The sequence below is a fragment of the Spea bombifrons genome, chromosome 1, assembly GCF_027358695.1.
Source record: "Spea bombifrons isolate aSpeBom1 chromosome 1, aSpeBom1.2.pri, whole genome shotgun sequence".
NCBI lineage: Eukaryota > Metazoa > Chordata > Amphibia > Anura > Pelobatidae > Spea > Spea bombifrons.
Window position 1 is genome coordinate 46220670 of NC_071087.1, and position 12776 is coordinate 46233445.

A 12776-nucleotide genomic window follows, 5' to 3' on the forward strand; every position below is an offset into this window, starting at 1 on the left:
AACCTTATTACAACTTACTCCACCGGCAATGTGGTGAGTCCATCACAGAATGGGTCTAGTATGTAAACGTAAAAGTATACAAAAAGAAGCACATACAAATGGAGCACAGGTCCCTAGTCCAAGCAGACCACCCCATCATCCAAACAGTTTTGATAGAACAACATTCAAGAAAAGTGTTTACCATGTTTTCTAGACAGACCATAAACTTGGGAGAGCTTGCATTCAAAGTTATGCAAGGAAAACTTTACTGAGAGAGTAGTAGATAACTGGAAACAACCTACTAACAGAAGTTCTAGAAGTTAAACATGTTTGGTAGTAGTCTTCACTTTAAAATGAAAGGTCTGGATTCCATACATGGAATGAATGAAGCGCATGAAACAAGTTTGGCAATGTTTTATTACCTCCAAAAAAGCAGCTCAGTTATAACATTTTTAGGTAGCTGTACAAAAAAGCATTTTGACCGTGGATGGAGAATTATTAGACTAAGGCACTAGTGTGTGTACAGACTCGAGTATGCAAAAGTAATCAATATGAATTTCCTGTTAAACAGAAAGCAAGCTAGTACAACGGTAATGATTATATTTTCATTGAAAAACATAACGGTCATTATACAGTTGTTACATGGCAAGCATGGCATATGCCGCAAAATGTACAGAACCTAAAAAATATATCCTTCAAATATGAAGGATGGGTGGCTTCAGCGTAGATTTATCTGTATTTATAAAAACCTTCTCCAGTCTTCTTCCCAAGCTTCTTCTCAGCGACCAACTGATTCAGCAATTCACTAGGAGCAAACAGAGGATTGTCTGGCTCCATCTCGTACCATCCTAGAGAGTATATATACAAAAAGACGTAAATCGAGGCGACACAGAAAAATCGACATATAATCAGTTGAGGCAGTCATCGTATAGATAAAGTACATAAAGTTTACCCGAAGCAGACATACCCAGTCTACCCTGAATGCAATGCTTGAAAGAATTGTGCGTGGATGCATATAGGTGGGTATATACGGGCTGAAGACCCACTACGTCTTTGGTTCTTTGAGCTGTCCACCATCAATAGCAGACACGATTGATAGCATGACTGCATAAGACTCATTTGTAATTACAATATCTTTACACAAATCATAAATGCTACATTTTCACCGATGTGTGTGCTTATAACAGAAGCACCCTTGATGTGCTATGCCAACCTACATTAGCCGTTATCAGACTCGTTCAAGGTGTCCCATGCTTTACATGTTTTAAAAAAGCAAGGCTTACATAGGAGTGGGGGGGTGTATATTTCTTTTTATGTGTTTGCAGGGGACACAAACTATATACAAGCTTATTCACCATCTTTGCCGCTGACACCAATGTCCTTGAATACCCTGTCTTCTATTTTCCATAATCACCCAATGAAGATTACATTAACTTAGCCCACATAACCAGTAAACACATTTCTTGTGCTCTATGTCCCCACAGGTCTATCACCAGGGATTGTTCCTGGACAGGTACTATGCCCAAAGCTAAAATATTCCCTAAAGAACACCCTACAAACAGCAATATAAAACGTGGCGGCTTTAAACACACATCTCAACTAAGATCAGGGCCGGCCCTACAATGGAGCCGACTGGGGCAATTGCCCCAGACGGCACTTTAGAAGGGGCGGCACTTTGCCGCCCCAAGCGTTTTTTTTTTGTTGCTCGTTTTGAAGCGGAGGAGAGAGAGAGGGGCGCCGAGTGATTTTCGCTTACCCGCTCGGCGCCCCTCTCTCTCTCTCCTCTGCGGCGAGTCTCCCTGTTCGGTCCCGGTGCCGGCTTGTAATGCTGGGCGCCGGAAGTGGCGTCAATTTCCGGCGCTCAGCATTACAAGCCGGCACCGTGGCAGAGCAGGGAGACTCGCCGCAGGACTCTTTAAAGGTAAGTACCAGGGGGGGGGGTAAATAATGGCGTTGGCGAAGTTTAAAATGCCGCCGCCATTTTAAACTTCGCCCCAGGCGGCATTAAGTCTTCGGCCGGCCCTGACTAAGATCATTTGTTTATGAATACGGAAGAGAAAAGGAAACGAGAAATAATTTGTTTTACTATTTGCTTTGCGAAAAATACATGGAATGTGTTCACTCCTAAACATGAGCAAATTTATTTGTAAGAGTACAAAAACAGGAATACTAGATATGTACATACCGTCAATGATGTATTTACTTGTGTCAAGGCCAACATAGTCCAAGAGTTCAAAAGGGCCCATCGGGTAACCAGCTCCTAACTTCATCGCAACATCAATGTCTTCTTTTGATGCATGTCCTGCAGGTTTAACAAAGGAGAAGAAAACCTCTAAGACTTGCAGTTTGCATACGAAAAGTGGCAGAGTTTTCATTAGATATCAACATATGTGTCTTTAAAACATAGTACTGTATACATTTACTTAATTAATAAATCTCATAAGCGTTCTTAAGTCAGATCCCTTTTATATAATATTAGGTTTTGGTTGAAGATCAAAGATCTAATTACCCTCACTGCCAAAATTTACAGAAAATCAGATGGGGCAAAAACGTGTAAATAAGTGAAGTTTCTGGTTGGTGATGGTATCACTAAGCCAAAGTTTGAAACGGATGTCATAAATGCTAAAATCTCACTATTATAGCACTAATCCTTGTTACAGAAGAAAAACACCGCAATAGAGTCAGATGATTCTGTAACTCCTGGCAGAGATAGGCAGTTCTGCACTACTAGCGCTGCCAAGCAGAGGTAAGCTGATCGTGGGCAGCGTGCGCGTGGATGAGAGTGATGTGTGTGGATGAGAGCGATGTATATGTATGGGTGACTAGTATGTGTTCAGTGCACATCAGTGTGCATATGAGTGTACCTCAACTGTGTATAAAAATATCATACCCAAGAAGCTGATTTTAGTATGAAGGCCACCCAAAGCTTTCTCTTTAGGAATGCCCGATGATGTATTATGCTACTCAACAGTTCTTAGAAGAGGTTGATACCATGCTATATTAGAGCCTATTGGATGAAGTATAATATATGTTTAACGATATATAGGATTTAGAGCAAGCAGTTGCAATCACAAGAATATTAGCATCCACGTACCACGCTCATGAAGCCTGACAGATTCCATCAAATAGGGTACAAGAAGACGGTTGACAATAAAGCCAGGAGTGTCCTAATTAATAAACATAACAGTTATGGAAAGTTGGATAGTTTTTGCCCCAAACTCAAGTATATAAATGAAAGATACAAAATGAGTAGAGACAAGCAATAAATAACTTTGGTTAAACAGCTCAGAAAAGGCTGTGTACATTACAGCTTAAACACTACAGCTCAAGTGACTTGAAATGATTCAAGATTGCTTTATGCCTATCCCATGAATGTTTACATCAGCTTACTGCTTTAGCCTCTACCACTTCTGATGAGAGGTTGTTCCATCCATCTACCACCCTTTCAGTAAAGTAAAACCTCCTTAAAATACATCTATACCTCTGAGCCTCCAGTTTTGTGCTACTACCTATTGTTCTAACATTTCTCCTCCTTTGAAATAATCTTCCCTCTTGTACTTGTGTTACATATAAAACATAAAAATCATATCAAACATATAAATCATTTAGCTCCCCTACAAGCGGTGTTGAGGGGATCCATTTAAATGCGTTTTTGTTTTAGATTCTAATCACTGTGTCTGGGTACATGTCATTACGCATGTTTATACACGTGCAAAATATTACTGAATGAATAAACGCTGGCTGCCAATTACGCAATAAACACGTTTTGCCTGGCTGACAATAAATACAGAAATCAGCAGCAGCAAAACGTGAACCAAGAAGCTTTGGGGGCAGGAGCCAAGATTACATCCTTGACTTAGAATGAGAAGCTTGAATATAAATAAGGCTTATGCTGAAGTACAGAACTTGAGTTCTGGCAGGCGCTGTATCCACACTTTTCATTTGCTTACCTTACAGGACACCGGAGTCTTTCCAAGAGCTTTACTGAAATCTATCAGAGATTCAAACGTTGTTTGGCTGGTCATTGGAGCTTTAATGACCTGATTAGAGAGGCCATAAAAGAAAAACCAATAAGTCTTAAGAGACTTGTAAAAAAATTAAAGATCATAAAAACCAATAACTATATTGTTATTATTTATTAATATAGTAATAATACACACAGCACATACACATTAACAATCAACCAACAACTTACCTCTACGAGCTTCATCATTGGCACTGGGTTAAAGAAGTGCAGCCCTCCAAACCGGTCCTGCCTGGTTGTGGAATTGGCAATATCTGTGATTGGCAATGACGATGTGTTGCTAGCAAATATGGTGTGTCTGCAAGAATTACAACAAGGTCTTGTAGCAGCTTGAAACAGATTCATTAACAGTTAGTTTGTTGTATACTTACATGCATTTATAGTAGAGACAAACTGTAGAGAATCTGTGACCTAACTATTTATGAACTGCATTTTGAGGTTGGCCAGAGACTATAATCTTTGTGGAAGGCGCTTCGGGCCTAGATCTGACTTGCGCGCAGCAATGCATTCAAGTCTTGGTCGATCAGTCCTCCCAGGTGTGCTGCTGCTCAACCAGTTCATTCACACATCTTGGTGTCTTCTGAGGGGGTGCTACACTGGGCCAGGTCGATGGTAGCGCCTGAGGTTAATCCACCTCTGCTTGCATGCCACAAGAACCTTCACCTGCTAAGGTGCTGTTAGCATACTATCTGGAAATAGTTAGAAACTTATCTGACAGCAACTAATGGGTTAATGCAGTGGCCTTGATACCTACACCTAAATGTTGCAAGCCATAAAATAAATTGCTTAAGAAAAAAACACTCTTTGTCTAAACATGAAACCCAAGAACACCACGTGGGCTCAGAAGAGCTTTCTATCTCAGATGTGAAATTCAAAACATGCAATGATCAGCATCATTTAAAAATGATTATATCACAAAATGTACACACTCTGGGGCAAATTTATCCAGCCTCTTGAAGAGCTCGTGCTTTATGTCCAAATTCTCAATAATGGCTTCCACCACAAGATCGGTGCTGTGTACTACGGTGGCTGGGTCCGTGCTAGTTGTTAAGTTTGACAAGGTCTTCTCAATGAACTGGGACGCAGCCTGCAGAGTTAGGAAGACAAAAAAGTAGTAAGGCACATACATATATATATATATATATATATATATATATATATATATATATATATATATATATATATATATATATATATATATATATATAGATACACACACACACACACATTTACGATCATTTCAATAGCAAAGACTGGGAGGCTCCACTAGTCAATGCTCCACTAGGTTCTTTTAATTTAGACAAAACATTGTCCCCACTAGCATGACAAAAACTTTAGATCTGTGGTTTTAGTATTTCCTCTGAACTGTTAATGCCCAAACCTTACCTCTTTATGTGATTCAGTAGTAATGCTTAAAGAAATGGGTGGAACAGCACCTTTAAAATGTAGATATTATATAGGGCCTTAAAATGGCATCTTCTATTGTAACTCGTTAAAGCTAAAACAAGCAGCAGCTATTTAGCGTTCAGCAATCACACATTCTGGCTATTTTTGCATGTTTTGCCATTTGATATCAGACTCCAAATTGCACTGTATGCCAGTTTGTTAACATTTAGATAAACCAGGCAAATCTTATCAGATTATCTTGCCATAAACAACAAGAACGTTAGATGAAAACCATGGGGCAGAAGAAAAAGACATTAGAATTTTAGACACGTAAGTAAAATACCAGCATGTCACCTCAGGCTTCTCAGCAAACATCTTCTTGGACAACCTTTTCAAGCTGTCCTCAATACCTTTTCTAGACTTTTTCAGGATGTCATCTGTCTGGTCCACTAATACGACTGTGTGACCAGTAGCTGCAGCCACCTAAAAAAACAGAGATTAGACATATAATGTGTACAGAAGATTAGAAACTATTACACAAACCAGGTATCTTGTCACACGCAACTCATTAAACCAGCCACTGCATGACCGTCTATCCATGTTCTTCACAAAAAACACTTGGCTGCATGCAGACTACGTTCCTCAGCATAATACACACTTGGGTCACTTGTACACGTCTCTCCTGGATATCCTGCTATGGGATGATGTTTTGCTCAGAGATGCAACAAAGGTAGGGCAACCACAAGGGTCCTTTGATCTGGCATAGAGATGACAAATCCCCCACGCATGGAGCCACTCAGACCTATGGTAGCTGGAATGTGGTTTGGCTGCATATTGTGCTGCTGTATATACACTAGACTGTTGCTCGTATGGTCCAGGGTATTCTGCATACATCTGTCACATACATTGGGGTGGGGGGGTAATAGTTAGGGAATATGCTTTCATTGACGAAACGTTAAATATTTTATAGCTCAATAACTGATGTTGAATATCACCCCTTTAGATTTAGTGCATTGGCACAGCTCTTTAAACATACAATCACATGCAGTCATGAACAGTGACTGACTGGACTTTAATATTTTGTTGCAGAAAAAAATAGCTTACGATAAGGAAATAGCGAAAGCATTTGATAGGTATAGTGAAGATAGCTCTCTGAAACGCATGGCTGTCACTATTCAAGGTCGTCTATTAAACTGGGCCAAAGGGCAACCCTACGGACCTACACGCGGGAGCAAAGTTAAATCTTAACTCATCTTACAAAGGGGGTGCAAGAAGAAAAGGAAAATACATATCTATAAGCAACTTTATTCAGGTATGTTAAGCCAAACCTCCAAACCAATGACTTGCCACATATAACCGTGCCATCATATGCCACAGAGCTGAACAATAAGTCCTACTTAGAGGACTTTTAATATAAGCTTAAATTATCAGAAAAGGTGATAGAATAATAAACCAAGAAAGTGTTGTGGGGAATAAGACTACTAAATGCACAGATTTGATGGAATTTCTATTTAACAAGTAAAAATTAAATTAAATATTTTTTTTTTTAAATGTTAGGAATCAGAACATGACGTGAAAGTTAGGAACTAATGAGGTTTTTTGTTTTTTTTTAAAAAAACCCAGGCCTACGTACTGGTAGACAAGTAATTTTAGGTACAGGTCATGAGATTTTGCTAGCATGCCAAATGCAATCTGAATTAAAGCACACACCCATTGGCTCCAACTATCCTAAATAGCTCCACAGATTCAAGCTTATTCCTCCCCAGACCGCTCACCTGGCTGATAAAGCGGTTTGTTTCTGCAAAGCGTACAGGTCCACTGCAAATCTACACACTTTAGAGGAATGCGATACGGAGACATATATCTATAATCACAATTTCTTCTTTGCAGACCACTTAAAAAAATAAACTTCTCCAACCAGACCACCTATATATTAGTTTTTTTAGTACTAACAGCATTTACTACAGTCAGTTCATCTTGTCTATTGTGAGGACCTTCATTGGGATTATTCACTAAGCAGTTATTTGCAGAGAGATATTATCTCATTGTACTATGGAAAATACAGCACCAATACTGGTGAGTTCCTCTTGCACAACTTGCCAAGTTGTCCCTTCTTTATACGCAGTTTATGCGGTACCATGACATTCTTCATCTCATGGCAATGAGAAAATAAACCCCCAACATCGCCCAAATATATTTGTACAGTCATAAAATACTGCAACAATCACTGTAGATCATAGAAGAGTATTAAAGAAAAGAATCATAAAAACACGGAGTGTCCTAAAAAATAAAAAGGGAAATGGTAAATTATACCATACTTTCCTATTTACAATATATTGGCCATTGATCCATAAAAATCCTATTCATCTCTACAAGAGTTCAGATCGTGAGATAAACGTAATTATGTTAAATACTTCCCAACTAGAATAAGCACACTGTACTAAATGTGATACTTAATAAACAAGGTTCTTAGAAAAGAGAAAGATAAATTACTACTCTTTGGCCAGTTCCTGAAAAATTCTACCAAACATGATACAGCAACAGCGGATTACAGCGTTAGAGTTCAGATCAGGTAAGTCCATCTTAAGGCCCAGTGACAAGCCTACGTGACCTTGAGTCTCAATTGCTACGTCTACTTGGCTGCGAAAATAACATTAGGACCGGTATATGCAATGCTTGCAAAATACAGCACATAGCGGCGAAAACAAATCTATACTAATTAACAGATAAAGACTTAATAGAGAGGAACACAACCAACCATTCTGCTGAGACATTCCACTAATTCTGCAAGACTTATCAGTCCTATCATGGACAACTTGGGAAACTGGTGGTTATAGTCAAGTTGACCACTTGGATTAGCCAACACAACATGCCATTGGAACACAGGAGTGATGACTGCTGATAAAGAGCCTCTGTACATTAATGTCTGTGCCGTATTACCGATTGATCTGTCTGGTTATTATGATGGACAAAAGTGCCCCAAAAGTGCCCCCCAAGGTTTTGAACGGTAGGGTATGTACATTGGAAACGAATGTTCACCAGGCAAAAAGGAAAGCCTCTCTCCATAGATATGAGCTTCTAGCCACTCCATGAAGTTGAAGACCGCACACAATGATTGAGTGGATACACTTCATTGTTTGGTGGAAAGGGTATCTGTCGTAAAACCCTGTGTACAGCACAATCTACCCATTTTTCAAGAGTCCTGAAAAGGCTGGTGCGTATTATACCCGAGTATATAAAAGCATGGAAAGTCCCCTCCATCACAGTCCCTCAGTCCCAGCATGTTGAGTCGGAGCGCCGGGATATGATGGCATTTCCTATTACTTAAACACAAAGGCGTTTTTATTATTTAATTGATATACAATTAACTAAGATTTTATTGAGAAATCATGGTATTCAACAGATATTTTTTCCTTCATATTTCATTTGATTATGCAGGAAATCCATTTATCTTGTAATATCGGACTCACCGTGACCATCCACACCGGAGAGAGGTCTACACTAGTAGAAGAAATGGGTGCTGGTAGTAGATACTCTGATTGATATTTCAGATCATTGCTTTTGTTAGGGATGTATGGAAAGTTTAGAACGTATGGAGGAGAGTCAGAGAAGACCCAGGGGGACTAAGGGCATGTAGGTGGAGTGGGTTACAATAACCTTTGAAATAGCAACAATAAATTCACCATATAATAGATAATATTTGTATAATATGACGAAAGAAGAAACAATCTGAATGATTTGGTGAGGATGGAAAGTTTATTATAGTAGCGTGTAAGATAAATGTACACTTTTGTTATTTTATATGCCCCAAATGATAAACCAAGAGAACGTTTGAATAGTTTAAAGAACCATATAGAAAACTATAGGATGGGACTACTTTTTATAGGAGGGGACAGTTAAATAAACACCAGAGTTTTAAGTAATTACTATGATATCTGGCGTGTGATGCATCCCAACGATGGAGAAAAAACTTTTTTGATCGGACCATGCTCTAATTATAATAGATTTATAAACAGACTCACAATATGTTAATAGGAATGATCGGAGAGTGAATTAATGGTTACTTGAATCAAATGTTAGAAGGGAGAAAACAGGGGAATTTGTTCAGAACCCTATAGAATGTGATAAGGTGAAGTTTAGCGCGCTTTAAAACATGTATTAAAGAGAAAATGGGAACATTTTTATCAGAATTATATATTCAGCTATATAATCTGGACAAGGCTAAGAAAAGTAATCTTGATTAAATAACTGAAATCGAATTAAGTAAAAGCAACATGGTACTCGTTTTGGAATAGAGTAGATACTAAGATTAAAGTAAAATAGACAAAAACAAAAGTAGAATAGTAGAAAAGGACAAGCGTTTTTATTCACCAAAAGAAATTGGACAGGTTTCTAAAAACTATTACTAGGTACTTTCAATAACTTTTCCAGTAAGAGTGAAAATTAAAGAAAGTCCTTTGTTGCTAAATCGGATCTTCCTAAACTAGCAGATGAAGATTCATTAAATATAAGAAAATAAATAATCTCCAATGTGATAAACATAGCCCCAGGCAACACAAGAGGCTGAATAGTGTGTGTGGTGCGTTTAACTTTTGGCTGTGTCCCCCTTGGCCCTTTCCACACCTACCTGCCCCGCACGTGATATACTTACCTCAGGAATGCTGGGGGCAGGGGTCTGTGCGCACGTCCAGAAACTGCTCCCACCAATTTCAATGAGAATGCTTTCTTGCCACTCATTGGCTGCTTCAAGTAGCCAATCAAGCGGCATGTCTGGGCAGACCGTGAAGGCAGCCGCAGCCTCAGGTAAGTTCGGAGAATACCTATGAAATTGTTCTAATACACATTCTTCACTAGCGGGGGTGTCAGGGGCATTAGGCTGTCCCGTTAAATTATGTGCCAAATATAGCACTACATACATAGTAGTCTGCAGCCAGGGTTGCCATACCTGCCATTTTTTTTTTTGCAGGGACACCATTATTTTTTCCATGCTGCTGACCACCCCAAAGAGCTTCCCATCATTCAAGTACTTAAGTAACTGGAGTTTTAAAGCCCCCCATTATGCAGGGAAGCACTTTTAGGTGGTGCTGAGCAGCATGGAAAAATTAGATGTGTCCAAGAACAGACAAGATTGGCAGGGCAGCCCTATTTCACGTATGGCATGGAAACTCACGACATTGGCTTCTGGTACACCTGATTTCAAGCACACCCACCGTATACAGCAACAGATACATCCCCTCCTCATTTACCCTGGGGGCGGTCACCCACCTGCGCTATACCGGATCCCATCAGGCCCCCTCCGATCACCGTCACGTGCTTAATGACCAGCTTTTTGATGGGGGCTGCAGCGGCGGTAGACATGCAGCGGAGTAGGAGCCGCTGGCTGGCGGAGGCCATGATTGCTGTTAGCTGGACGGACAGACGGACGGCAGGCTGAAGGGCACGACGCACTGACAGCCACTGACGTCAGACCACGGAGGAGCGAGGAGACCCTAGTGCTTAATTGGGCAGAATTTACACGTGACTTTTAAAGGGGGTGGTGCCAACGTTCGGACAGAATTCTGAGGAGTCTTGTCAAGGCGGTTGTCAAACTTGTTGCATAAGGTTTTATATGAATTGCGTTTATTTGATATTTGTCCGCGCTGCACGCGTCAGAACGTAAAGTTATGACGGAATTTTTAACGGGATAGGACGACAGTCCTAAACCCAACGCGTGGCCATAACCGACCCACTCAAGCAAAATAATAAAACACACATATTTCTTATAAAACGTGACCGTTATATACCCAGAATGCGTAAAACTCTAGAGAAAAGTCGAGTGTGACAATTTCCCCGCGCCCAGATTATTTTGTACAGCGCTACAGGTGAACGGCTCTTCATACGTTTGGTTGTGCGGTAGGGTTTTATCAGTTGTGAAGCTGCAGTTTCGTGCTGCCACCTAGTGTTTATTAGGCGACGTGTGTGTTATTTTCCTGAGGTCTTTGGCTGATGTTATGTTAGTAGGAACTTCTGTGTGCAGTGCGCTGCAGCCATGATATGAGCTTTAATGCATAAGGTAGCGGAGAGGTCTCTTTTCCGTGGTATTCCTTTTGTAAATGCATACGAGCATTCTGCAGAATCTCCCTATATGCATTGTGTTTGTAATACGCATGTGCATGTGTTACAGCATTTTCCATTAGTCAACTCCAGCAAAAGAGATGGAAGCTAAATCATCTTCAAAGAGACACTCCAGCCATCATACCACTTGAATGCATATGATAGTTGCATGGTCCCTTTACGTGTTTGTGTGTTCCATTTTGCAAATGCATGAGGGGTTACTGCATCATGTCCCATGTGTTTCCACACCCCTCAGCTACAGGGCTGGTGCAAGGATTTATGCCACCTTTCTCTCCGCCCTTTGTATAAAGCTCTTGGGGCAGATTCATATGAGCACATTATAAACATGCCCCACCTGCATTGGCAGCAGCTACATTGCAGGCATAGATCTTGCCCCCAGCACCGAGACTGCATCCACATAACTGCGTTGAAATGTTTTGGGATCTAGTGTGAAAAGTGCAGACATTGATCTCAGTTGGAGCACTTTCCCGCCACTGATTGCTTCAAACTTAGATTGTAAACTCATGAGCAGGGTCCTCAAAAGCCCAACATTCCTGACAGGTAGGGCTGGATTAAGATCATAATGGGTCTGGTACTGAGGATTTTGGTGGCCTTTTTATGTAAATAAATAATACGCAGAATCTTCACTCCTTGGCATCCATGTGTACTGGATAAGGACCAGGGCAGGCTCTGCCACACCAACACCCACACACACCAGGACAGGCTTTGCCACACAGACACCCAGGCACACACACCCCAGCACAGGCTCTGACACACCAACACCCAGGGACACACACACACACACACACACAGCCACATTGACACCCAAACACACACAGGGTATTTCAAATGCTTGTATTTTAACCTTTTCTACCACCAGCTTTTGACAAAATTTGTGGTAGTCATTTTTTGTGTGTTTTACAACACATTGTAGCTAAGGTATGAATTTGCAGCATTTGGTATGTCACTGACAATAAACAACTCAATATATGTTCAACATCTCCTGAGTACAGTGATACCACCCATGCATGGGTTTGTTGGGTTGTTGAGGGGCTAAAATACCACATTTGGGAGGTGCATAGTGTTTTCCCATGTCCTATTTGGACATCTTTGAACCCAGCCAATTCAATAAATACCATACATTTAAAAAACAAAAAACTGAACACCCCATGGGTATTTCAAATGCTAGTATTTTAACTCTTTCCATGCCAATATACTTGGGAAGATATAGCGCTAATTTTTAACTTCTTTTTGGAACTAGATGGTTCCCCTGATGGTGACATCACTAGATAAT

The 12776-nt window shown here is 40.3% G+C and overlaps 1 protein-coding gene across 1 annotated transcript; it reads right to left on the bottom strand.

Annotated features, from left to right (window-relative positions):
- Nucleotides 1-378: 378 nt before the first annotated feature.
- HADH (hydroxyacyl-CoA dehydrogenase) lies at nt 379-10849 on the bottom strand. Its single transcript, XM_053455598.1, has 8 exons — nt 10655-10849; nt 5744-5872; nt 4933-5090; nt 4175-4301; nt 3930-4019; nt 3074-3146; nt 2165-2281; nt 379-827 (listed from the first exon to the last, which is right to left on the bottom strand). Exons 1-8 carry the CDS (start codon nt 10781-10783, stop codon nt 709-711), a joined length of 942 nt encoding a protein of 313 aa, XP_053311573.1. The 5' UTR covers nt 10784-10849; the 3' UTR covers nt 379-708.
- Nucleotides 10850-12776: the final 1927 nt, after the last annotated feature.